We start from the raw sequence: 26,558 nt of genomic DNA on the forward strand, positions 1-26,558 counted from the left end.
TATCAACCTGAATCGTTAATTCTGCTTCTCTCTCCATACATTCTGCCTAAAGTGAGTTGTTTAAGAGTAACTTAGACAGGCACATGAGTGGGTTGGAAATGGGATATAGGAGATTGTTTTAAATAAGGTTCATTAGCATTGGGACATCCCTGGTAATGTAAAAGGATGTGGTATGATAATAATGTTTTTCTCTTTTAATTCACAGGTTTTAAGTTGCTAATGACACCAAGATTGGGGGAACGGCAAATTGTGCGGAGGGTGTGGAGAGTCTGCAGAAGGATCTAGATAGGCTGGGCGAATGGGCCAGGAAATGGCAAATGGAATTTAATGTTGGCAAGTGTGAGGTGGTCCACTTTGGTAGGACGAATGGTAGGAAGGACTATACTTACGGGGCGAAAAACTGCAGCAGGCGACGGTGCAGAGGGACCTCGGGGTCCTTGTGCATGAGTCGCAAAAACCCAGCCTGCAGGTGCAGCAGGTGGTCAGGAAGGCGAATGGGATGCTGGCCTTCATAGCGAGGGGGATTGAATATAAAAGTAGGGAGGTCTTGCTGCAGCTGTATAGGGCATTGGTGAGGCCGCAGCTGGAGTACTGTGTGCAGTTCTGGGCGCCGCACCTGCGCAAAGATATTTTGGCCTTGGAGGGAGTGCAGAGGAGGTTTACTAGGCTGATACCGGAGTTGAGGGGGTTGAGCTATGAGGAGAGGCTGAATAAACTAGGCTTGTACTCGTTAGAGTTTAGAAGAATGAGGGGAGATCTCATTGAGACGTAGAAGATGATGCATGGGATGGATAGGATAGAGGTGGAGAGACTCTTCCCGCTCAAAAAAGACAGTAGGACTAGAGGGCACAGCCTCAAGATAAAAGGGGGGCGGTTTAGAACGGAGTTGAGGAGGAACTTCTTCACTCAAAGGGTGGTGAATCTCTGGAATTCTCTGCCCGTTGAAGTGGTGGAGGCTGCCTCGCTAAATATTTTTAAGACGCGGGTTGATGGGTTTTTGATAAGAGAGGGGATTAAGGGTTATGGGGAGAAAGCGGGAAAGTGGAACTGAGCAGCGACGGATCAGCCATGATCTTATTGAATGGCGGGGCAGGCTCGGAGGGCTAGATGGCCTACTCCTGCTCCTATTTCTTATGTTCTTATGTATGTTCTTAAGTCGGTCTGCCTTGTTGTCTAACGAGGGGCATACATGCGATGGGTCATACTTGGGCTACTGTTGAATGTTCGAGAGTAGCCTAGTGCTTCACGTCGTTAGTGTGTGCTTAAACTGGACCAGATGCTGGGCAACACAACAGCTCAGTGACTATCACTGTTTGCTGTGCAGACACATGGATTTGGGCCGGTGTCTGTGGGAGTTTGCGCATTCTCCCCGTGCTTGCGTGGGTTTTCTCCGGGTGCTCCGATTTCCTCCCACACCCCAAAGATGTGCTATTAGGCTGATTGGAGGTAATAAATTGTCCTTAAATTTGTTTCCCTCAATGTGGAATGCCATAAACAATAGATAAGGGTCATGGGGGCAGGGGGGGTACTGGTAATGTTAAAATGGCAGCGCAGGCTCGTTGGGCCGAAGGGCCTGTTTTCCGGGCTGTTGTTGTTCTTTGTTCTTTGTTAAAATTCTGAGCGGTTTCTACCTTCAAGTCATTGTATAGCTCTCCTGCTTTACTTTCCACTGAGATCAATGGGAATAAAGATTTCAGATGCGGTAAAATGAGTTGTCAATATTGCTGTTTTTCACTCACACAAATTCAAAATCAACCCACTAAATGATGAGAGGTCAAATGACCATCCACATCAACCCTAATACCAGTTTCATTTAGTCTGTCAAAAGATACGCTGCCATTCTATGGATGTGTTTCCTTAAATATGGCTCACAATTCTTGGTTCAAAAAAAATCTGCCTTCATGCATCTGACGCCTTCAAAAATGAAATGCAAGGCCACACAAATTCATATTGTACATCACACTCTTACATTGAACACAAACTTGCTTCTTTCAACATTAATCCATTACATTTATGTTAACATCTCCAATAAATGCTATGAGGTTGTACTTCTGGGTAGGAAGAATAAAAGCCACACATTGTTGTGAAAGTCGGGTAGAGGTGTAAAGGGACCAAGGGACACAGTTAAATAAATCGCGAAATATAATGGCATAAAAAAAAAAGCAAACCAAGCACTGGGCTTATTTCATGAGAGATATAACTGAGAAGCACAGTTATATTAAACTTGCAAGGAACCTTAAACAATGCTTGGTTATGCTTTCTGTATTATGAAAGGATATAAAGGCGCTAGAAAAATAAATTGTGATTTTTATTATTCATTTGTGGGACATGGGTCCCTGGCTGGCCAGCAATTGTTGCCCTTCCCTAGTTGCCCTTGGAGGGCAGTAGAGGGTTAATCACATTGGCTCTGACTCGAAATGGCAGATTTCCTTCCTTGAAGGCTATTAGTGAACCAGATGGGTTTTCCCCAACTATCAGCAATGGTTTCATGGTCATCAGTAGATTCGCAATTCTAGATTTTTTTTATTGGATTCGAATTCCACCATCTGCCAGTGCAGAAATCCAGCCCATGTCCCCTGAACGTTAGCTGAGTTTCTGGATTAAGAGTCTAGCAATAATGCCACGATGCCATCCTATCCCCTAACTGGAAATGAGAGGTCATACCTATCAGGAAGACTGAGGTGGAAGAGAGGATTAAGAGATGTTCTGAAAGATGTCTTCAGGGTAGAAGTGCAGAAGATGTTTCTATTTGCAGAGAAGACCAGAACTGGACATCAGGGACTCAGTACATTGGGAATTATAAATTTGGATGCCAACCAACCCATCTCTGCTCACACACCTCTGAGCCATTGCATGTTAGATTAAGCTTCCATGCATAATATAGAGAAACGTTACAAATTCAACCCCACGCATTTTACGTGCACAGTGGCACATTAGTACAATGTTTAGCGCTGCTGCCTCACAAGGCCAGGGACCCAGGATCAATTCCAGCTTGGGTGTCTGCAGGGGTTTCCGCTGGGTGCTCCAGTTTTCTCATACAATCCAAAACATGTGCTGGTTAGATGCGTTGGTCACGCTAAATTCTCCTTCAGTGTATCCAAACAGGCAGCTGAGTGTGGCGACTAGGGGATTTTCACAGTAACTTCATTGTAGTGTTAATGTAAGCCTACTTGTAACACTAATAAATTAATTTGAACTTTAAAATTTTTAAACTTTAGTTCCATAAACATGGTTTTAAACAGGCCCTTCAGTGGGATTCTGTGAAACAAATATTTATGCTTACTTGTGACACGAATGAATATATTTTTTAAAAAGTAATGTTTTCAATGAAAAATGAAATCTAGGTGCTACACCTTTATGAACAGAAGAGAAAGTGTATCGTAGACAATTTGTAAATGGAATGTGAAACAGGCACCATCACCATTGGTTAAAAAGGTAAAAGATTTACGGAATCAAAATATCATTTTAAGTGAGTTGCGTTGCAGAAGCTTCTCAGACAATGGGCAAATTTTCCCCCCTCAGCCCACATGGGAATCGTAGCAGGCGTGGGGCAGGCCATGGAAAGGTCTGTTCGCCTCAGGCGGAATTTTCCAGTCTGAGGGCGAGCGCAGCTGGAAAATCCCGCCCAGTGCGTCGGATGGAAAGTTTCCTGGATTTCATGTGTTCATGGCTGCATTTCTATCAACATTTCAGAGCGAGGTTACTTTGGATTTTGAGAGATAATAGAAGCCTTGCCCTTGAAGGGATCTTTGCTATTCGAGGATCATCAGCACTTTGCTAAAGTGGACGAAAACACCCTGACTGGGCTTGCTGTAAGATCAAAAGACAAAGGCAACAATAGGTCAGAACATATCAATTATGAATTTAAAAAAAACTTAGTAGTCAACAAGATTTGCATATAGTAGAACAGGTTAGACATGCTAATCGCACCAGGGACAAATTGGGACTGGTTAGTCACTTCATTAATTTACATGACTTGCCATGGTCAGACTGAAGTATTCTTGAGTCAAGGAGGAAGCACAGGGAAAGTGAAAAAATAAATAAACTGAGAAATATAACTCAATGTGTGGAATGATGCACTTGAAAAAGAACAGGGGAATAGGACTAACTGGCTGGATCTTTCCAGAGCCTGCACTAAGCACAGGAGGCTGAATAACTTCCTTCAATGAACAAGAACAGTTTCTGTCACAGACGTACATCTGTGGGGGGAGCTTCCACTCATGGTCCAGAGGCAGTGAGGCCATGGGGAATTCAGCGGCCTCAGGTTTAGGCTGTTAGGCAGCACTTTAATCAGAGCTCAATACTCAAGACCTGCAGCAGTGCACTGTTTTAATCACAGAAAAATGTGAAGAAAAAAATACTCAGCAAGTCTAGCAGCATCTGCGGACAGAGGAGCAGAGTTAATGGGTGGAGTTTTCCCATCCCCCACCCACCACGAGAATTATATCGGGTGAAGAGGCGGGAGGTCCACGCAAAGGTCCGTTGACCTCGAGTGGGATTTTCCGATCTTGGTGTGAGCACAGTCGGAAAATCCGACCCAGTGTTTTGAATCGAATATGACTTTTGAACACTTAAGCACCTTCTGCTTTTATTTCAGATTGCCAGCTGAATTTTGTTTTGATTTTAGGGTTTCAATCACATTGAGGTCAAAATCCAGCTTTAAGAGGTAAAGGCAAATTATCGACATAGAGTTCCTACAATGAAGGAGGCCATTCAGCCCATCGAGTCTACACTAACTCTGTCTGATATACTGACAGACTATCTTACCCTCTGGCCCATCTCTACACATTCACCATGTCTGTCCCAAGACCTGCAAATATTGGAACATATGAGGTAATTTTAGCAAGGCCAATCCACCTAACCAGCACATCTTTGGACAACGAACCCCAATGGTAGTACCTCGCAAGATGGCAAAGTGGCTCCACTAAGAACATTCATCTATCTTTCATCTTTACATCTGCTTTTGGATAAATTGCTTTGTTTCCAGTATTTTCTATTTGTAGATTCATTCGTCCCAGCTCTCAGCGGACTGATCTTGTCGGCTGTGCGTATATCATAGCAGACGGAATATGTACAAGGATAATGTGACTCCCACTCGTAATCACCCATTGTGATACCTGCCCTTAAGTGAGCTGAACTTATTTATTCTTTTTCTTTCAATGCTTCTGACCTGCTGAATGGCCGTTACCCTGCGTATAAATCCATTTGTATTCCAAACACCTGAATCTTACTCCATTGTCTTCTGTTTTAAGGCTCTTTTGGTGAGTTCCATCCATGTGGTATGTAGGAAATTTCACTAGAACTGTGAATTCTCAATGTTATCAATTGCTTTTAATTTTAGCCAACATTCTAAATGCATCCAAAATAAAACAAAGGAATATATAAGCATTGCCCTTAAACAGCAGTCAATGGACATTATCTCAATGAACTACCCAAACATAATATACATTGAGGGCATTGGCATAGTGTTGCATCTCAATGAAAGCAATTCATTCCCAGAATTAGCATCATTAGAGATCAAAGCAGAGTTTTATTTCTGCTAACTGCTTCATTGAATTCCAATGTGATAGATGGAATTGTCAATAAGGATGAGGAAAACCTCAGCACTGAGCAGATGAGTCTAATTTCATTAAAATAGCAACAGTAAAAATGAATTAGTTAGAAAAACATCTGTTTGACAAAAGATAAATGGGGGAAAGGGAGAGAGAAGTGAAATGATTCCAACACTCTTACCACTGAAATTAAAGTTTTAACCCAGCGCAGTTTCAGTCCCAGCAAAAAAAAATTGATAAGTTATTTGAGCTGACACAATGATACACGTGGTCACACCACAGAGCTCTGCATCTGCTCAAAAACAGTTCCTTGTTTGCAAACTTGACACAGATATTTGCATGGGCGTTTCTAAGAACAACAATTTTAGCAAAGTAGTAATCTTGGAAAGGTGAGCCTGCTTTCTTTGGAAGAGGAATGCAGAACACCCAAGAGATCCTATTAAGATATGTAAAATATGCAGAGAGTCCTGGGCAGAGTGTATTGAAAGGATCTACTTCAATTAGCAAAGAGGTCAACAGTCAGGTTGCAGATTTAAAGTAATTGGTGGAATGATATACTCACCAATGGAAATAATAATTCCCTGCAAACACTCCATTGCGTAGGCCATTCTCGGGAAAATCCAGTTCCACTCCAAAGCAGATCTCTGGAACTTGAGGCAAGCCACCTATATACTTTACCACACCCGCTCCGATTTTTCCGCTTGGCAGTATAACCTTTACTCTGTGCCCAACCTGTACATCGAAGATACAGCGGGGTGCATATGCTTTCAGAGGCTGATCACTTCCGAGATGTGCCTTAAATCTGAGAGAGATGTGGACAGAATGGAACCATGCTTAACATAAAATAACAAGACATTTTGAATATGCAATGAAAACAGAAAATGCTAGAAAAACTCAGTAGGTCTTAGTTGGTTCTTTTAGAATGCATTGTGTTTGGAGTTAGAATTCCCAATGGTGTAAGTTGTCATCTTCAAAAGTTTATTTTTTAGTGTCACAAGTGGGTTTATATTAACACTGCAATGAAGTTCTTGTGAAAATCCCCTAGTGAACACACTCTGGCATCCGTTCGGGTAAAACAGAAAGAAATCCCACAACACCAGCTTAAAGTCCAACAAGTTTATTTGTAGCAAACGCCCCAAGCTTTCGGAACACGTTGTTCCTTCGTCAGATGGTCGGGCCTGATGAGGGCAGGCCCTAGGCGGGGATGGGTGGAGGTGGGGGTGTCCCGCTGCCACTCTGCAATTGGGATCAGTGGAGGAGAGATGGAGGCCAGTGATCGGGGTGTGTTGGGGTCAGCTGGGGTGGAGGGGGTGGTTGGGCCTCCTGGGGAGAGTGTGGGGGCGGGAAGGATGGGGAGGGTAACTGTCTGGGTGGTGTGTGTAGGGGGGGAGGGGAAGAGGCTGGAGATCAGGGCTGGCTTGGTTGGGGGAGGGTCAGGGCTGCACCCAGGAACGGTGAGCGATTGGGCTGCACAGGGGTGGAGAGCCAGCATTGCAGGGGTCACTGGGCTGGCCAGTGATCGAAGTGGCCAGCCATCAGAAGACTGTCAGTGCAGGGCCACTGCACCAATCTTGGCACTGACAAATCAGCGCACGTGCAGTGGCCCCGCTCAGCGGCCCCGCTCAGCATGCTGACTTCAGCCTCTCCAGCAGGAATAGGCCCTGCCCCCAGTTTTTAATAATATTCACACTGGTGGTCTCCACAGTGCACAGACTGTGGGAGATTCTTTTCTAACCTTCAGTTTTTACACAAATTCGACACTTAGAATTATTTTGGAAGAATTCCGGCCGTTGTGTGATTTCAAGAAATTGGATCTAGCTCTTGGGGCTAAAGGGATCAAGGGACATGAGGGGGAAAGGGGGGGAACAGGATATTGAATTTGATGATCAGCTAGGATAATAATGAACAGTGGAGCAGGCTCAAAGGGCCTACTCCTGATTCCAGTTTCTGTGTCTCTATCGGCGCCTTTCTCTGTAGGCAAAGCAGTAACGTCATTGGATCAATAATCCCAAGAACCAGGCAAATACTCTGGGGGACATAGATTCAAGTCCCACCATGGCAGCTGGTGGAATTTAAACTCAATTAATAATACTGAAATAAGGTTCAAAATACAAGTGAAAACAAACATAGATACATACTCTGACTCCATTCACCTGTGGAAAGAAGCGAGATTCTGATTCTTGTAGCAAATGACTAGTTTCAATGACTACTGATTAAAAATAGTGCACTGTAGCAAATACTACCATCCTGACTTGTATGCTCAAGAATACATTAGTCACCTTTCCATTTAAAGAAGATCTCAGGATATCTTGAAGCACTTTACAGGCAATTGAAGTTCTGTTGTTATATTGTAGAATATGCATCAGCCAATTTGCCCACAGCAAGGTCCCTCAAACTGCACTGTGATAATACCCAGATGGGCTGTATTATAGGGCAGCACAGTGGGTTAGCACTGTTGCCTCACAGTGCCAGGGACCCAGATTATCTCCTGCATCCAAATCCGCAATCTCTACCACCGAGAAGGATAAGGGCAGCAGATGTATGGGAACACCATCTCTTGCAAGTTCCCCTCCAAACCACACATCATCCTGATTTGGAAGTATATCTCTGATCCTTCACTGTCCCTGGGTCAAAAATCCTGGAACTCCCTCTCTAACAGCACTGTGGGTGTACCTACAGCTTAGGGACTGCAGTAGTTCAAGAGGCACTGCCACTGCCAGGGGAGGGAGTGGAAGCAGATATAGGAGTGACTTTTCAGGGGCGTCTGGATAAATACATGAATAGGATGGGAATAGTGGGATACAGTCCCCGGAAGGGTAGGGGGTTTTAGTTCACACGGCAGCACGGTCGGTACAGTAGTTTTCTTTGTTCTCAAGGGCAATTAGGGATGTTAACAAATTCTGTGCTAGTCAGCGATACCCAGATTAAAACAACTCAAGTTAATTTTAAACCCTTACCGTTGTTGTCAAGTCTACCCATGGTCTCATCCCTCCATAGCTCTGTCATTGCCTCCGGCCCTATGTCAGATGTTTGTGCTCCTACGATTCGAGCCTGTTGAGCAGTCCCAGTTTTATTTGTTTCACCACTGGTGGCCTTATCTTCATTTGCCATGGCTCTAAATCCTGGAATTTCCTCCCTAAAACCTGTACTTCCACAGTGATTTTCTCTTTTAAGATGCGACTTAAAAGCTAATACATTTTAATCACCTCTTCAATATGACCTGGTGTCAAAATGTCTTTGGTAACGCCCCTGTGAAGCACCTTTGGATGTTTTATGATGCTAATGAGCTTACGTTGTTGTTGTTTCAGTCTTGTACAGGTCTGTGGCAGACGAATTGATGGTTAGGCATTATATCCCGTGACTACCAGGACAGTAAGAATACATGGAGTTTAATTTTTCAAAGAATCATAGAATCCCTGCAGAGCAGAAAGAGGCCATTCAGCCCATCCAGTCTGTATAGACTCTCTGACAGATCTTCCCGCCCAAGCCCTATCCCCATAACCCCATGTATTTACTCCATTAATTCCAGTAACTTACAAATCTTGGGGCACCAAGGGGAAATTTAGCATGGCCAATCCATCTAACCTACACGTCTTTGGAGGAAACCAGAGCACCCAAAGGAAAGCCACGCAGACCCAGGGAGAACATGCAAACTTGGGTGACACAGCCGCCCAAGGTCAGAATCAAACCCGGTCCCTGGAGCTGTGATACAGCAGTGCTAACCACTGCACCACCATGCCACCAATTCATCACCAATTCCTACAACTCTAACAACTGACCTGTACGGTACAGCTACACTGGATCCACATCTGGAGTTGTTGTAAGTTGGCACAGACGAGGCAAGAGAAGTGGGTCCACGTGGAAAGCTGTGCAAAGGCATTGCCGTGATATAGTGCTTGGCATAGGGCTCACTTCCACATGACATCATTTCTGCTTGGTCGCTTTCATCAAATTGCGATAGGAAATCTGTCAAAGAAAAAACAAGCAAACACATCTTTGACCACACGGCAATCAAGCGCGTAACACTCTTGAGGCCCTGAGAGAAAAGGAGATGGCAGATCCTGTTGGATGGTTCCCTGAGCAAGCTGTCAGCGTCATATGGCAGAATGCCTCATCACCAGAACTCTCAAACAAGCACAAAGATCTGGCTTGGCTGGTGGTGAGAACAACACTCCCCATCAGATCCCTTATGCACGCTCGAGGTCTCAACATCACTGCATGCTACCCTCGAAGCGGCTGCGGGGGTGATGAGATGGTCGCACGCCTCCTTGTGAAATGTGTCTTTGCAAAGAAGATCTGGAGTGAGGTACAGTGATATTTGTCGAGGTTCGTCCCAAACAGCTCAGTGATGCAGGACTCTTGTGCTCTACGGGCTGTTTCCGGGGACACACACCGAGACAAATATCAACTGCTGCTGGAGGGTCATCAACTCGGTGATGGACGCACTTTGGTTACCTGAAACTTGCTGATCTTCCAGTCGAAAGATTTGTCCTCGACCGAGTGTTGCAGACTGGCACATTCCAAGATCCAGGACTACGTGCTGAGGGAGGCACTCAAACATAAGAACATAAGAAATAGGAGCAGGAGTAGGCCATCTAGCCCCTCGAGCCTGCCCCGCCATTCAATAAGATCATGGCTGATCTGTCGTGGCTCATTTCCACATTCCCGCCCTCTCCCCATAACCCTTAATCCCCTTGCCTATCAAAAACCGATCAACCCGCGTCTTAAATATATTTAGCGAGGCAGCCTCCACCACTTCAACGGGCAGAGAATTCCAGAGATTCACCACCCTTTGAGTGAAGAAGTTCTTCCTCAACTCTGTTCTAAACCGCTCCCCCCTTTATCTTGAGGCTGTGCCCTCTAGTCCTACTGTCCTTTCTGAGTGGGAAGAGCCTCTCCACCTCTATCCTATTCATCCCATTCATCATCTTATACGTCTCAATGAGATCTCCCCTCATTCTTCTAAACTCGAGTACAAGCCTAGTTTATTCAAGCCTAGATTGAATAAACTAAGCCTATTAATAAACTAAGCCTTATTCAAGCCTAGTTTATTCAAGCTTGGGGCAGCTGCCGCAAACGCACAAAGGGGAAAGGCCACACTGTAAAACCTTTCAACCAAGGTAGACGGAGGGCCCGGTAACTGCAGAATACCCTCGGCCTGCGTAATTGTGTGCAAAACTGAACAATAAAAGCACACAGCAAAATCTGAGGCATGTATATAATTTTAAGTAATGAAATGTAATGAATGTAATGTAGTGTAAATAAGCATAGTATTGTACTGGAAAAATGATTTTGTTTTGCAGTGTTTGTAATTCTTGGATTTGTTGTTTTGCAATAGTTTATTTGAGAGTTCTTTTTATGAATAAAGTTTATTTTTAAAATAAAAAAAAAGCGTGTACTTTCTCTCGAGGCTACATGCATCGGACAATAATAAAACTTCATTCACTTGTCACACGTTTTGTAAAAGGGGCCTAAAAGCCTTGAAAATCTAAGCAATGTGTTCTGATGGATCAAATTTGTGTTTAATTAATTTTTCCTCCTGAAGTCTCATGTCTTTTACAAAGAGATTTAAAACACGATAAATCAGGCAACAGATTTTTGATTTCTCCTCCTTCCATGAGGAATCTAGGCCACTAGATGGCGAACAGGAGCAGAAAGCAGGGCCTATGTTTACAATCCCTTCCTCTGAAATCAGCCACATGGAGCAGAAATGAAGTTTGAACCTTCCCTGTTCCATAGGGGTCATTATCACAGGGCCACACAGTGCTTTGGGCCCACTGTTCCTTTGCCGACTCTTTGAAAGAGCTATTCAACTAGTCCATACCCCAATCTACCCATAGCTCTTTCCCTTTTCAAGTATTTATTGAGTTCCCTTCGAACGGCACTGTTGAATTTGCACCCACCTTCCTATCTGGCAGTGCATTTCAGGTCATTATAATTCCGTACTGTCTCGAAAAAAAAACTCATCTTCCCCTTAGTTCTTTGAGTCCATTTGACATACAATCATAGAATCCCTACAGTGCAGAAAGAGGCCATTCGGCCCAATGGGCCTCCACTGACAACAATCCCACCCAGTCCCTTCTTTCCCTGTTATCCCATGCATTACCCCCTAACATCATGGGACACTAAGGGGCAATTTTGCATGACCATCCAACCTAAGCCATACATCTTTGGACCGTGGGAGGAAACCAGAGAACCTGGAGGAAACCCATGCAGACACGGAGGGAAGGTGCAAACTCCACACAGTGACCCAAGCCAGGAATCAAACTTGGATCCCTGGCGCTGTGAGGCAGCAGTGCAAACCATTGTACCATCATGAAATCATCAGGGAAAATTCTCAATTTATTACAGCTTATGGTGAGAACACAGGTTGTTAAATGATACATTCCCTCTTTAAGTAATAAAGTAATATTCTGTGCACTGCTGGATTGCCAGGAGTTTTGCTCCAAGGTTCATTTTGTATTGAGGAAGGTGCTAGGGTTGTTCGAGCTGACCAGGCAATGAGAATTTCCCACCTAAGGTATGGTCTCGTCCTGTGGTATAGCTGAACAGAGGAGTCTAGAACCAGTGCTCACCTTATTAATAGACAAACACATAGCGGGGTGTTGGACCTTGTTATTGGAATGGGATAATACAACAAGCACAGAGTTGAGTCTGGACAAATGATAGTGTGAGCAATGGTGGTTTTCATGACTTCACACTTCGAAATATGTCTAGAAATGGGCAACAAATAGGAGCGGACTGTAGTATCAGAATCTGGAACGTAAAGGGTTAATGTGGGACTGAGTGCAGTACCACCCACACAGTGATGTAAGGTACTTGACTCAAACCCTGGGGTAAGTGCAGTGTTGAGCAGCATTGAGTTCAGACCAAAGCATGGAGACAACTCCTAGCCTGTACCCAATACCAGCCAAATGTAAATAGTTCTAGAAGTTAAGAAAGACTTACAGTCAACCTACAGAATATGACAGGGACTTTTTTTCCTTCACTGTCACTGGGTCAAAACCCAGGAACTCCTTTCTAAAATCACTGAGAATTATCTACATCAGATATATTGCAGTGGCTCAACAAGGCAGCTCACCACCAACTTCTCAAGGGCAAGCGGGTGTTTGCAACAAATGATGGCCTTGCCACTGATATTCACACCGCATGGAAGAATAATAAAGAGATAAATCATGTTCAACTCAAAAACACCCCAGAGGGCAGCACAGTGTTTAGCATTGCTGCCTCACAGTGCCAGCAACTGGGTTCAATTCCTGGCTTGGGTCACTGTCTGTGTGGAGTCTGCATGTTCTCCCTGTGTATGTGTGGGTTTCGCCTGGGTGCTCTGGTTTCCTTCCACAGTCTGAAAGACGTGCTGGTTAGGTGCATTGACACGAACAGGCACCGGAGTGTGGCGACTAGGGGAATTTCACAGTAACTTCATTGCATTAGTGTAAGCCAACTTGTGACTAATAAACTTTAAATAAACTTTTTTGCTGGTATCCAATGACTAAAAATAAAAAGCATATATCGATTTTTTTTAAGAAATCGGAGTTACTATTGAACAGTCCTGAAACAGGGATGTTGGTTGCACAAAATATTGGCTCGATCCAGACATAGCGGAACGTAAACCGAGTCAGGCATGCTGGCTTCTCAAGCAAGAACCACTAGAAGCTGAGGTTCATTCAACAAAAGCTCCATCTAAATAGTAAATTATGAGATGAGATATGTCTAGCCAATCTAACAACAGGAGATCAGATCATTGAAGAAATATTGCAGTTAATATTCGCACTGTTAATGCTCAAACTGAATTAAAGGAATTCAATGTTTACTCTCTCAAAATACACATGTGCATAAAACTAATGTTAAAGGACTAGCTGCTTGCGATTCAGATCCACTGCTTACCAAGTTGATTCAGATGCAGCACTTTATTCAAAGGCAAGTGTTAGTTGAGTATGTTTGCATTAGAGCACAAACAAAGTGAAACAATTACACTTTGAAGCCCGTGTGTGCTTTTCACAAACCGACAGAGGTGAGGATGTTGCCATCTTTATCTTTTAACTGAACACTACCTGTCTGTGTAACCTGTTCACTGCAAGGACGGTCCACTTCATCTCTCATCGTATAATCTTTCCTCTGTCGGCATGTGGCATGTTGAGCCTGGATTACTAGCCTTGGCGTCTTGCTCTTCAATGGACGTTCCAAGTCCTTTATCTCCATTGTCTGCTCACTGCATTCCTCACATATCTGAAGAGTACAATCAGTGTCAGCAAATGTTTGTTAATTTTCTATCAACTTCCTTATGTTATTTTCTAGCAATCAGCTATTCAGTCGTGAGGTTTATTTGAACATAATGTAATATTATTGATAAGGGCAGAAAACGCAGGAGGTCAGTCAGCATTTGGAATAGAAAGATACAGAGATGAGTTGTAGAGATAAACCCGGGAACTACGGGCCAGTGACTCTCATGTCAGCGGTAAGGAAACTATTGGAGAAAGTTCTGAAGGAGAGCATCTATCTTCACTTGGAGAGGCAAAACTTGATCAGTCAGTGTGGCTTTGTCAGAGGAAGGTCATACCTAACAAATTTGATTGAATTATTTGAGGTAGTGACCAGGTGTGTAGATGAATGTAGTGCTTTTGATGTAGTTTATGTGGATTTCAGCAAAGCTTTTGACAAGATCCCACCTGGGAGACTCATAAAGAAGGTAAATTCACATGGGATACAGGGTAATTGGATGAAACGGATTCAAATTGGCTCAGTTGTAGGAGACAGAGAGTCATGACAGAAGGTTGCTTTAGTGACTGGACGCCAGTGTCCAGGGATCAGCATTGGGCTCCCCCTTTTAGTCGTCGTTTATATAAATATGACATGGATGGCTTTGTGGGCGTAGAATTAGCAAATTTGCAGATGACACAGAGATTGGCCAGATGATTAACAGTGAGGGGGAGTGTCTTGGGCTACAGGAAGATATGGACAGAATGTTCAAATGGGCAGACAAGTGGCAGATGGGATTTAATCTTGAAAAGTGTGAGGTGATACACTTTGGAAGGAGTAATTTGACAAGGAAGCACTCAATGAATGGTAGGACACTAGGAAGCTCTGTGCAACAAAGGGACCTTGGCATATTTGTCCAAAAACTTGAAGGCAGAAGGGTATGTTAGTAGCATGGTGAAAAAGGCATATGCGACACTTGCCTTTATCAATCGAGGCATAGATTACAAAGGCAGGGAAGTCATGTTGGAGTTATATAGAACTTTGGTAAGACTACAGCTAGAGTAGTGTGTGCAGTTCTGGTTGCCGTATTATAGGAAGGATGTGATCGCACTGGAGGGGGTGCAGGGGAGATTCACCAGGATGTTGCCTGGGATGGAACATTTAAGTTATGAACAGAGGTTAGATAGTCTTGAGTTTTTTTTGTTGGAGCAGAGAAAAGTGAGAGGGTGACCTGATTGAGTGTACAAGATTATGAGGGACATTAACAGAGTGGATAAGCAGCTGCTGTTTTCCTTTGTTGAAGGGTCAGTCAAGAGAGTTCAAGGTGAGGGACAGGAATTTTGGGAGGATGTGAGGAAAAACCTTTTTAGTCAGAGGGTAGTGATGGTCTGGAATGCGCTGCCAAGGAGGGTGGTGGAGGCTGGTTACATCACATCCTTTTAGAAAGTATCTGGACGAGCACTTCGCACATCAGAACATTCAGGGATGTGGGCTAATAGAGCTATTAGGTGGGAGTTCAAGTGTTTCTAATGTGTTGGTGTAGACTCAGTGGGCTGGAAAAGCAGGAAAAAGTAGATTTTTAAGGCAGAGGTGCAGAGATTTTTAGTAAGCAAGGGGATGTTAGGTTATCAGGGGTAGGCAGGATACAGATTTGAGGTTATTAACAGGTTAGCCATGAACTAATTAAATGGCAGGAGGGGCTCAAGTGGCTGAATGGCCTACTCCTGCTCCTTGTTTGTATAATAAATGCTTTAGGCAGAGATGTGATGAAGATTAATCATCACTAGAAACATTAAGTGATCTTTCCCTTTCAAACGCTGGCCGACTTTTCCAGCAGTTTCCATTTTAATTTCACATTTCCAGCACATACTTTATTCCAATTCAATCCAATCAAATCAAGTCCAATTCAGAGTCCCAACAAGTTGGGACATTCCCGATCCAAGCTGACAAGACAGGGCTCTCACCTCCTGGCTTGGGCTTGATCTACATGATCCAAGCTGATTGGAGGAGGCATAGCTCCTCCTCCAAGGCTTGATCTCATTTGCATTCTAGCTAAAAGGCCGAGATGCCACTTTTAAAAATTGCTTCAAATGAAGCTAAAATGTAACCCAATGACTTTAACCAAGAATAGCATGATACTACACTTGATCTTAGCCAAAAGGCATATATTTTTAAAACGTTTAGCTTGTAAAACTTACGTGTGAAATCATCATCCTGATCCTGACTACTACCACTCACTGTCATAATTGCAACTGATAAAAAAGGTAGAATATAATGTCCATATTCTATTTAAAGCCTTGCACATTATGGTGATGCGGTTGATTACATTTTGTTTGATAAGGGGTGTGTAACCAAGACACTTGGTTGGAGTTAAGTTATCGCTGGAGTTAAGTTATCGCTGGAGTTAAGGTGCGGATGAGCAATGATCTAACTGACAGAATTAGGGTTGAAAGGTTGAATAGACTGTTTCTGTTCCTATATTTTAGGCACACTTTCTACAACACATCCCCTACCACACTAAGTTGATAACTATCATTGTTTTCAAACAGCAATTCTCTGTCACACCATGTGAGTTATGCCAGTGTGTAATTAAACCACTGCATAATAACGTGTGTGAGAGAATAAGTGTGAGGTGTGTTTGTGTGAGAAAGCGAATCTTTGTGTGTGTGTGTGTGTGTGTGTGTGTGTGTGTAAAACAAAGATAATCAGTGTGAGGTGTTTGAGAAAGAGAGACAAAATCAACGTGTGGTGTATGTGAGAGAGAGATGTAAGTGTGTGTGGGTGGAATTTTACCATCCCTCCCACCATGGGAATTGTAGGAGGCAGGACACAGTTCATACAAACATCCGTTGACTTCAAGTGGGATATTCTGGCCTTGGGGTGAGCGCAGTTGGAGATAGAGAGAGTGAGAATCAGTGTGAGGTATGGGGGTGTGTGTGAGAGAGAGAAAGAGAGAGGGAATCAGTGTATGGTGTGAGAAAGAGAGAGGGAATCAGTGTGAGGTGTGAGAAAGGGAGAGGGAATCAGTGTGAGGTGTGAGAAAGGGAGAGGGAATCAGTGTGAGGTGTGTGGCCTATACGTGAGCGCAGAAATTTGTGGATGAATGCATATGTAGATGTGGATGTGAGCGTCCATGTGTTTGTGCATGCGGAGGAAAGGATTGCTGCTGTTCTATTTCTGTGCAATGGAGTTTACTCACGGTAACTCATGTGGTCGGTGAGTGCCTGACAGATTCCAGCGTGCTTATTTTTCATTGGCTCTCAAGAACATAAGAACATAAGAAATAGGAACAGGAGTAGGCCATCTAGCCCTTCGAGCCTGCCCCGCCATTCAATAAGATCATGGCTGATCTGAAGTGGATCAGTTCCACTTTCCCGCTTTCTCCCCATAACCCTTAATTCCCTTGTCTGTCAAAAACCTATCTACCCATGACTTAAATATATTTAGCGAGGTAGCCTCCACCACTTCAATGGGCAGACAATTCCAGAGATTCACCACCCTTTGAGTGAAGAAGTTCCTCCTCAACTCCGATCTAAACTGCATCCCCCTTATCTTGAGGCTGTGCCTTCTAGTCCTGCTATCCTTTCTAAGCGGGAAGAATCTCTCTACCTCTACCCTATCCATTCCTTTCATTATCTTATACGTCTCTATAAGATCCCCCCTCATCCTTCTAAACTCCAACGAGTACAGACCCAGTCTATTTAGTCTCTCTTCATAGTCTAACCCCCTCATCTCCGGTATCAGCCTAGTGAACCTCCTCTGCACTCCCTCCGAGGCCAATATATCCTTGCGCAAGTGCGGCGACCAAAACTGCACACAGTACTCCAGCTGCGGCCTCACCAGTATCCTGTACAGTTGCAGCAAGACCTCCCTGCTTTTATATTCTATCCCCCTCGCTATAAAGGCCAGCATCCCATTCGCCTTCTTGATCACCTGCTGCACCTGCAGACTGGGTTTTTGCGACTCATGCACAAGGACCCCCAGGTCCCTCTGCACTGTAGCATGCTGCAGCTTTTCGCCTTTAAATAGTAATCCCTCCTACTATTATTTCTGCCAAAGTGGATAACCTCACACTTGGAAACATACTCCAACTGCCAGGTCCTCGCCCACTCGCTTAGCCTATCTAGATCCCTCTGCAGACTTTCCACACCCTCCACGCAATTTGCTTTACCACTCATCTTTGTGTCATCAGCAAATTTCGTTACCCTACACTCAGCCCCCTCCAGATCATCTATATAAATGGTAAATAGCTGAGGCCCCAGCACCGATCCCTGCAGCACTCCACTAGTCACCAACCGCCAATCAGAATAGCACCCATTGATACCAGCTCTCTGCTTCCTATTAGACAACTCGATGTTGGCTACAGCGTTCAATTGAAGAAAAAATATTCATAGACAGAAAGAGGAACTGCTTTTGTTCACCTCTTCCTTGCAGTCATTCCATTCAGCCAGTGAGTGGTGCTGTCTGCATTCCCACTCCATCTGCAGTTTGTCTAGTTCTGATCGAATACACTCGATGTCATTTTCAATCTTCATAATTCTTTTCCTTGACTCTTTAGTCTCTTCTTGCAGACTAAAAAACTCCTGGTTCACCCCATCTGTCATTACATTAAATCAAACATAAGTGAAGGCAAGAGGCTGACAGAAACAACTCAGCAGTGGGTATGATAGCTAATGGTTACATACTAGACTAGTAATCCAGAGACTTGGGCTAATGATCTGCAGATCAAAACTGAAAATTCTGCAAATAGTCAGCCAGTCAGGCTGCACTGATGGGAAAAACAGAGTTAACAGACAGTAAAGAGGTTAGAGACAGAATCAGGTGTAAATAGCTATCATGAGGAAACAGATCACCTAGATGACTAAGAGATCAGTGGAGGTATACAGATGCTAATTTAGAAAGTCCCAGAATGAGAGAGCTACAAACAACCCAGATACACAAAGGGGAAAATCAGAGGAACCAAGGTGTAATTGTCAGCACCTGCAGACAGACAATGGCAAGAAGACATTGTAACATCTAGGCGCTGGAGAGGCCAGTTGTACGCATGCACATACACCCGCGCACACAGTCGTATATTTGTGGACTGTGGGAGGAAACCCATGCAGGCACAGGGAGAATGTGCAAATTCCACGCTGGCAGTGACCCGAGGCCAGAATTGAACCCGGGTCCCTGGAGCTGTGAGGCAGCAGCATTAACCACTGCACCACCATGCCGCTCCTTTGGCCTCAGTACAGCAACAGGATAATTCCTACAACATCCATGAATTGTATCCGATTCAAACAGTCACAGGATTAAATCCCACTCCAGACACCCAAGCTAGCTACTGAGGATGTGCTGCACAGCCAGAGGTGCTATCTTTCAGCTGAGACACTTGTCTGATGGATGTTCCATCTTTCCATTGCCCAGGCCAACGCTGCCCCTTCAACCAAACACTACTGAAAACAGATCACCTAGTCATTTCTCTCGTTGGCTGCCTCTGGGAGCTTGCTGTGCACAAATTGTTGGCCATGACTGCCAACATTACAATGGCAAATGAATTGAGAACACACTTCATCTTCTGCGAGTGAAACACTCAGGAACATTCTGAGAATGTGAAATAAAAGCAAAATACTGTGGATGTTGGAGTCTGAAACAAAAACAGAAAATGCTGGGAAAATCTCTGCAGATCTGACAACATCTGTGGGGAGAGGATAAAGCCAACGTTTCAAGCATGGATGACCCTTTGTCAGAGAGTCTAAGAATGTCAAACATGCTTTCTCTATGCAAACTTCAAGCCAGGATTTTCTGCCCCCCACCCCCTGCCCCAAACACTGTGGCCAGACCAACCACAGGAGATTTGGCAGCCCAGACAGAAGTCCACTGATTGTATGGGCCTGGATGGTCCTGGCAGCCGGCAGAGCTGGAAAATTTTTCTTTGGGTCAACCTTACAGTTGTCATTGTCTGGTAGCAAGAGGTGGCTACACGTCAAGCAGAGAACAAATATCACAGCGCCAGAACTGAAACCAAAGGTGACAGGCATTAAAAGCTGTGTGCCTCTCAGAATACTTGTGAGACGAGCAGTGTGAATTTACATTAATTAAAGTAACGGCTTTCAAGAATTTCACATGGGTTAAGGTTTAACATCACAACAGTGCTGTCATGGGGAGGCATTGAACAGAGGCTGCACACAAACCCCACAGGAAGGGAGGAATCAATTATCTTTTAAACTTCATATATCTGAGCAGAATATGCTGCAAATATTCCACGGGTCAGGCAGCAGCTGCGACTTTGTTCCTTCCCCCACCCCTGCTACATGACCCATTGAGGATTTTCAGCATTTTCTGAAAATATTCCAGCAACCGCGGCATTTTTGCTTTATTTTGTGAGGTCTAACATCTTGGATAAAAATTGCTGAACTTGTTCTCGCAACTGGGAGACGACACTCGAGAGTGTGTGGGTCAGAAACAGAAATAGTCCTTGGTGTCCTGGGATGTGTAAATTACAGGGATTAGCAGGGTAAATACGTGGGGTTATGGAGATAGGGCTTGGGTGGGATTGGTAGTGCAGACTTGATGGGCCGAATGGCCTCATTCTGCTTTGTAGGGATTCTGTGGCCTGTTCTCCCTTTGAGGATTCTCATCCCAGTACACAAGCTCTAAACAGTCTTCACAGTAGTTGAGTTTCTGGATTAATAGCCTAGCAATAATACCACTAAAGGTATCACCTCTCCAATTTCAAGAACACAGAAAGGTTGTTAGTCCCAGCAAGCCTAATGCTGAGCTTGTTAGCTGAGGATTATTGCTTTCAGTTAGTATCTTTCTCATGATAAACAGACCTGTTTGTTCTTGCTGAGATTTCGAGGGGACTGAGAGGCTATCACGGAGTTGCCTTGTTGCTACTCTCGGAGCTGGGTCTTGAAGTTCCACCTTGAAGCAAAGCAGTTAGTTGTCAAGAATGCAAACAATGAGTAGCGCTTTTCACAAACACAAAAATAACCCAAGGTTAGATCTGCTTGTTTTGTTAAAAATAATCGACACATGAATATTTTAAACTTAAGAACATAAGAACATAAGAAATAGGAGCAGGAGCAGGCCATCTAGCCCTTCGAGCCTGCCCCGCCATTCAATAAGATCATGGCTGATCTGTCGTGGCTCAGTTCCACTTTCCGGCCCTCTCCCCATAACCCTTAATCCCCTCTCTTATCAAAAACCCATCAACCCGCTTCTTGAAAATATTTAGCGAGGCAGCCTCCACCACTTCAACGGACAGAGAATTCCAGAGATTCACCACCCTTTGAGTGAAGAAGTTCCTCCTCAACTCCGTTCTAAAACGCCCCCCCTTTATCTTGAGGCTGTGCCCCCTAGTCCTACTGTCTTTTTTGAGCGGGAAGAGTCTCTCCACCTCTATCCTATCCATCCCATTCATCATCTTATACGTCTCAGTGAGATCTCCCCTCATTCTTCTAAACTCCAACGAGTACATGCCTAGTTTATTCAGCCTCTCCTCATAGCTCAACCCCCTCAACTCCGGCATCAGCCTAGTAAACCTCCTCTGCACTCCCTCCAAGGCCAAAATATCTTTGCGCAGGTACGGCGCCCAAAACTGCACACAGTACTCCAGCTGCGGCCTCACCAATGCCCTATACAGCTGCAGCAAGACCTCCCTACTTTTATATTCAATCCCCTTCGCTATGAAGGCCAGCATCCCATTCGCCTTCCTGACCACCTGCTGCACCTGCAGGCTGGGTTTTTGCGACTCACGCACAAGGACCCCGAGGTCCCTCTGCACCGTCGCCTGCTGCAGTTTTTCGCCACGTAAGTAATAGTCCTTCCTACCATTCTTCCTACCAAAGTGGACCACCTCACACTTGCCAACATTAAATTCCATTTGCCATTTCCTGGCCCATTCGCCCAGCCTATCTAGATCCTTCTGCAGACTCTCCACACCCTCCGCACAATTTGCCGTTCCCCCAATCTTGGTGTCATCCGCAAATTTCGACACCCTACACTCGGTTCCCTCCTCCAGATCATCTATATAAATGGTAAAAAGCTGAGGCCCCAGCACCGACCCCTGGGGCACTCCACTAGTCACCATCCGCCAATCCGAATAGCACCCGTTGACCCCCACTCTCTGCCTCCTATTTGACAACCAATCCTCTATCCACGCTAACACCCTACCCCCAACTCCAAGTCCCCTGACCTTCTGCAATAACCTCTTGTGAGGCACTTTGTCAAACGCCTTCTGAAAATCCAGAAAGACCACATCCCCCGGCTTTCCTCTATCGACCGCCCTAGACACATCCTCATAGAACTCCAGTAAATTTGTCAGACATGACTTCCCTTTAATGAAACTGTGCTGCGTCTGCTCTATCAAGCAATTGCCTTCAAGGTGCCTCGCAATTTCCTCCTTAATGACGGATTCTAACATTTTACCTACCACAGACGTTAAACTAACCGGCCTATAATTCCCTGCCTTTTGCCTGCCACCCTTCTTAAACAACGGTGTAACATTACCCGTTTTCCAATCTTCCGGCACTTCCCCGGAATCCAGCGACGTCTGGAAAATAACCACCAATGCATCCACTATAACCTCCGCCATTTCTTTCAGAACCCTCGGATGCATTCCATCCGGTCCTGGGGACTTGTCCACAATCAGCCCCTCCAGTCTGTCGAGCACCGCCTCTCTAGTAACAGTAATGTCATTAAGACCCTCCAGTCCTACCACCTTTCCATCGCTAACACCCGGCAAATTATTCACGTCCTCCTCCGTGAAGACAGAAACAAAAAAGTTATTCAATACCTTAGCCATATCCCCATCCCCTACCACTAGGTCCCCTTTCTCATCCTCTAAAGGACCAACGTTCACCCTAGCCAGCCTCTTCCTTTTTATATATTTATAAAAACTCTTGCTATCCTTTTTTATATTAAGCGCTAGCCCAGCTTCATAGTTTCTCCTACCCTCCTTTATCATTACAGAGATTGAACATGAAGTAGATAGGAGATTTATAAAACTAACCTGATGATATGCAATGTTGCACTAAGGAGGCAGGAATAACATTTTAAAGTTTATTCATTAGTGTCACAAGTAGGCTTACATTAACACTGCAAAGAAGTTACTGGAACAAAATCACCTCATCGCCACACTCCGGCACCTGTTTGGGTATACCGAGGGAGAATTTAGCATGGCCAGTGCACCTAACTAGCATGTCTTTCAGACTGTGGGAGGAAACTGGAGCACCCAGAGGAAACCCACGCAGACATGGGGAGAACATGCAGACTCTGCGCAGCCAGTGACCCGAGGCCAGGAATCAAGCCCAGGTCCCTGGCACTGTGAGGCAGCAGTGCTATCCACTGTACCATTGTGCAGTAATATGCAGTATGGAACAGTTTGGTGGATTAGGCACACATGAAAAGTATGCTGTGAAACTGGCTTGTACTCTATTTAATGGGGTGTGACTGTAAATGATATCATTGAACTCAAATTGAAAGCAAATGGGAACTAACTCTGGTTGTTCAGTTGATTGCACTGCAGCACATGTCTGTTAAATTAATGCTTTATAAAAACACAAATTCTTGCTATATTAGTTTTGTCACTATTAATTCTACAATGAATTACATGCTTCCATTATAGACAATGTCTCTGATTAGTTTTAAAGACCGATGTGTTCATACTTTACCTACTCACCATCAGACAGGGCACAGGATTTGCCAGATTCCCTTATTATTTTTAGCAAACTGTGTAGAGCTTTTTTTGGAATATTATTGTAAATCCATTGTTCTGTTCCGATGAGGAAAGAATGATTTGACATTCTGTCAAAATCTCCTAACTTGTAAATTGCTTTTGTTCACGCAGATCAGACAATAAGCAAACAAAAGCAGAAAATGCTGGAAAATCTCAACAGGTCTGACAGCATCTGTGGGGAAGAATAGACCCCATGTTTCAAATCTGGATAACCCTTCTTCAGAGCTAATAGCTCTGAAATTCTCGGATTAAGTTTTTCCACTTCTCCATTCCACTCTCCTACTTGCCCCCTCTCCCCCCAACTTCAGGGCAACTGCCATTTTCACCAGGCAGTCCATTAACAATCTGCACCTCTGGTCTGCCATTCACACATTCTGATCACTTAACGTACACTCTTAGCACCTTTCTCAGCGTTCTGTATCCTCATTTACATTCTCTTTGTCCCATTCCAGCCTTCTCCCCCCTCCCCATAGCATACATCTCTGCTAATTCTCTTTGCTCTTAGCTCTGACGAAGGGTCATCTAGTATTGAAACATTGGCTCTATTCTCTCCCCACTGGTGCTGTCAGACCTGCTGAGATTTTCTAGCATTTTCTGTTTTTGTTTCAGATTCCAGCCTTCACAGTACTTTGCTTTTGTTACACAATAAGCAAATGGTTTTGAAATGTGTGGTGTCAATGGACGGAAAGTTAGTGCTCAGAGGAGATAGGAGCCCACCCAATATAAAGAAAATTTAGAGAGAACATTGCACCCATTAAGTGTACATGCATTATTTTAATGCAGTTCTAACATATTTAATAAATTGATGTAGATTCCATAAATTCCAATCAAAATTAATCAAACTAATTAATCTGTTAGTGTTTCAATCACCACCTCTTCCAAATAAACATCTCAGTTGGGGGATTGGATTGTGTGTATAATGATGCTTTATATCTGAAACCATGTATATCAAATTATTCTAAAAATGTTAATTGTTTTACTAAAAAAACTCAGCATTGATATTATTTTTGAATACAAAGAATCCACAAGTCACTGGTTCATTCTACAGGGTAATGTCTTGACCAATCAGACTCAAGCTGCTTGGTTAAACTGACAGTTTTTGGCAGTTAACTCTCAGTCACCATTAACTGGTGCATTCTCCATGACAATGCCTTTGCTAATGGGACTCTACTTGCCAACCAATCAGCCCTGTCTTCTCATACATATCAAGTAGCTGTTTCGTCCTAACGTTGGTATTGTTGCAATTTTCCTGATGAGTGCAAAATGAAAAACTTTGACAAAATGATTTTTTTCAGAAAACACGTTCCTGATGGTGGGAAAGTCCAGAACTAGGGGGTCATAGTTTGAGGGTGAGAGATAAAGTTTTTAGGACTGAGGTGAGGAGAAGTTTCTTCACTCAGAGGCTGGTGAATGTGTGGAATTCAATACCACAGAAAGTAGTTGAGGCCAAAATGTTGTCTGATTTTAAGAAGAAATTAAATATAGCTCTTGGGAATAAAGTGATCAGGAGATATGGAAGAAGGGGCAATCAGGATATTGAATTTGATAATTAGCCATGCTCAAAACGAATGGTGAAGCAGGCTTGAAGGGCCAAATGGTCTACTCTGGCTTTTAGTTTCTATGTTTAAGATGTATCTGAATATTAAAAGAGGAGTGGAGAGATGGGGAAAAAATAAGGAGGAAGGAAAAGGACAGGCAATATACAAACATTGAGAACAATAATGAATGAATAAGGGTTTATTTTACAATGCTGGAAATTGTGCATCCAATCAGAATCATGTAGAAAGAGGCCATTTGGCCCATTGCGTCTGCACTGGCTCTCTGACAGAGTATCCCACCCATGCTCAATCCCTACCCTGAGTAACTCTGTACATTTATCCTGCTAATCCACCTAACCAACACATCTTTGGACTGCAGGAGGAACCCTGAGGAAACCCACGCATAACAGGAAGAACGTGCAAACTCCGCACAGTCACCTAAGGCTGCAATCAAACCCAGGTCCCTGGCACTGTTAGGCAGCAGTGCTAACAACTGTGGCACCATACAGTCCTAGGTCTCTGAGTTAGACGATAAGCTGTCAGCCTAGCTTGGGCTATGGGGTGGGATGTGACAGATCAAGTGCATCATCAGACATTAACACCCTAATTTGAAGGGATTGAAGAGATACTCCCTCAATTTACAAGATGTCAAAACGAATCCGTTTACATGATAAGCATGCACAGGTAAGGGAAGTACCTTAAATTAAATCGTAAGTAATTGCATGTGGAGCCAAAAGTTATTTCAGCTATATATTTCAGCCCTTGTCAAACCCCACTTGGAGAACTGTGTGCAGTTCTGGTCACCTCACTACAGGAAGGTTGTGGAAGCTATTGAGAGGGTGCAGAGGAGATTTACAAGGATGTTGCCTGGATTGGGAGGTATGCCTTATGAAGATAGGTTGAGGGAGCTCGGTCTCTTCTCCCTGGAGAGACGAAGGTTGAGAGGCGACCTGATAGAGGTTTATAAAATGTTGAGAGGAATAGATAGGGTGGATTCTCGGAGGATATTTCCCAGGGCTGAAAATGTCGCTACGAGAGGACACAGAGGTTTAAGGTGCTGGGAAGCAAGTACAGAGGAGATGTTAGGGGAAAGTTTTTCACTCAGAGGGCGGTGAGTGAGTGGAATTGGCTGCCGTCGGCGGTGGTAGAGGCGAACTCGCTGGGGTCTCTTAAAAGACTTCTGGATGAGGATATGGGATCTAATGGGATTGGAAGTTACAGATAGTTCTACGGCTTGGTAGGTATAGATGTGATCGGCGCAACTTGTGGGCCGAAGGGCCTGTTTGTGCTGTAGTATTCTGTGTTCTATGTTCTATTTCAAACACAGTTATTTTTCAGCCTGTCCAAATAAGGAAGAAAGAAATCAGCTGAAAAATCTATGGGAAGGATAAATAGATGCGAAGGCACGATACTGAGTCAGCAGGCGAGTGAGTTAAAGCACAGCACAAAATCAAAATCTCCTAACAGTTGGTAAAACTAAACTGATGAGATTTGAGTTGAATCCAAGGAGGATTGTCCTGTTTGCCATTCCGCACAGAATGTAGGCAC

The 26,558-nt window shown here is 44.1% G+C and overlaps 1 protein-coding gene across 3 annotated transcripts in view; it reads right to left on the reverse strand.

Moving 5' to 3' along the window:
• Window positions 1-1,555: 1,555 nt before the first annotated feature.
• LOC145357830 (uncharacterized) overlaps window positions 1,556-26,558 on the reverse strand; it is a 39,413-nt gene continuing 14,410 nt past the window's right edge. For all 3 annotated transcript variants that reach the window (XM_080211359.1, XM_080211361.1, XM_080211360.1), the window contains 6 exons: window positions 20,567-20,657; window positions 18,173-18,348; window positions 13,607-13,781; window positions 9,332-9,518; window positions 6,115-6,354; window positions 1,556-3,810 (listed from right to left, as the gene is read on the reverse strand). In XM_080211359.1, the coding sequence (XP_080067485.1) occupies window positions 3,753-3,810; window positions 6,115-6,354; window positions 9,332-9,518; window positions 13,607-13,781; window positions 18,173-18,348; window positions 20,567-20,657 (927 nt within the window). In that variant the 3' untranslated portion in view covers window positions 1,556-3,752. The remainder of the gene's footprint in view (window positions 3,811-6,114; window positions 6,355-9,331; window positions 9,519-13,606; window positions 13,782-18,172; window positions 18,349-20,566; window positions 20,658-26,558) is intronic.

This window comes from Carcharhinus amblyrhynchos, chromosome 24 (assembly GCF_965287045.1).
Source record: "Carcharhinus amblyrhynchos chromosome 24, sCarAmb.v2.hapA, whole genome shotgun sequence".
Taxonomy (NCBI): Eukaryota; Metazoa; Chordata; class Chondrichthyes; order Carcharhiniformes; family Carcharhinidae; genus Carcharhinus; species Carcharhinus amblyrhynchos.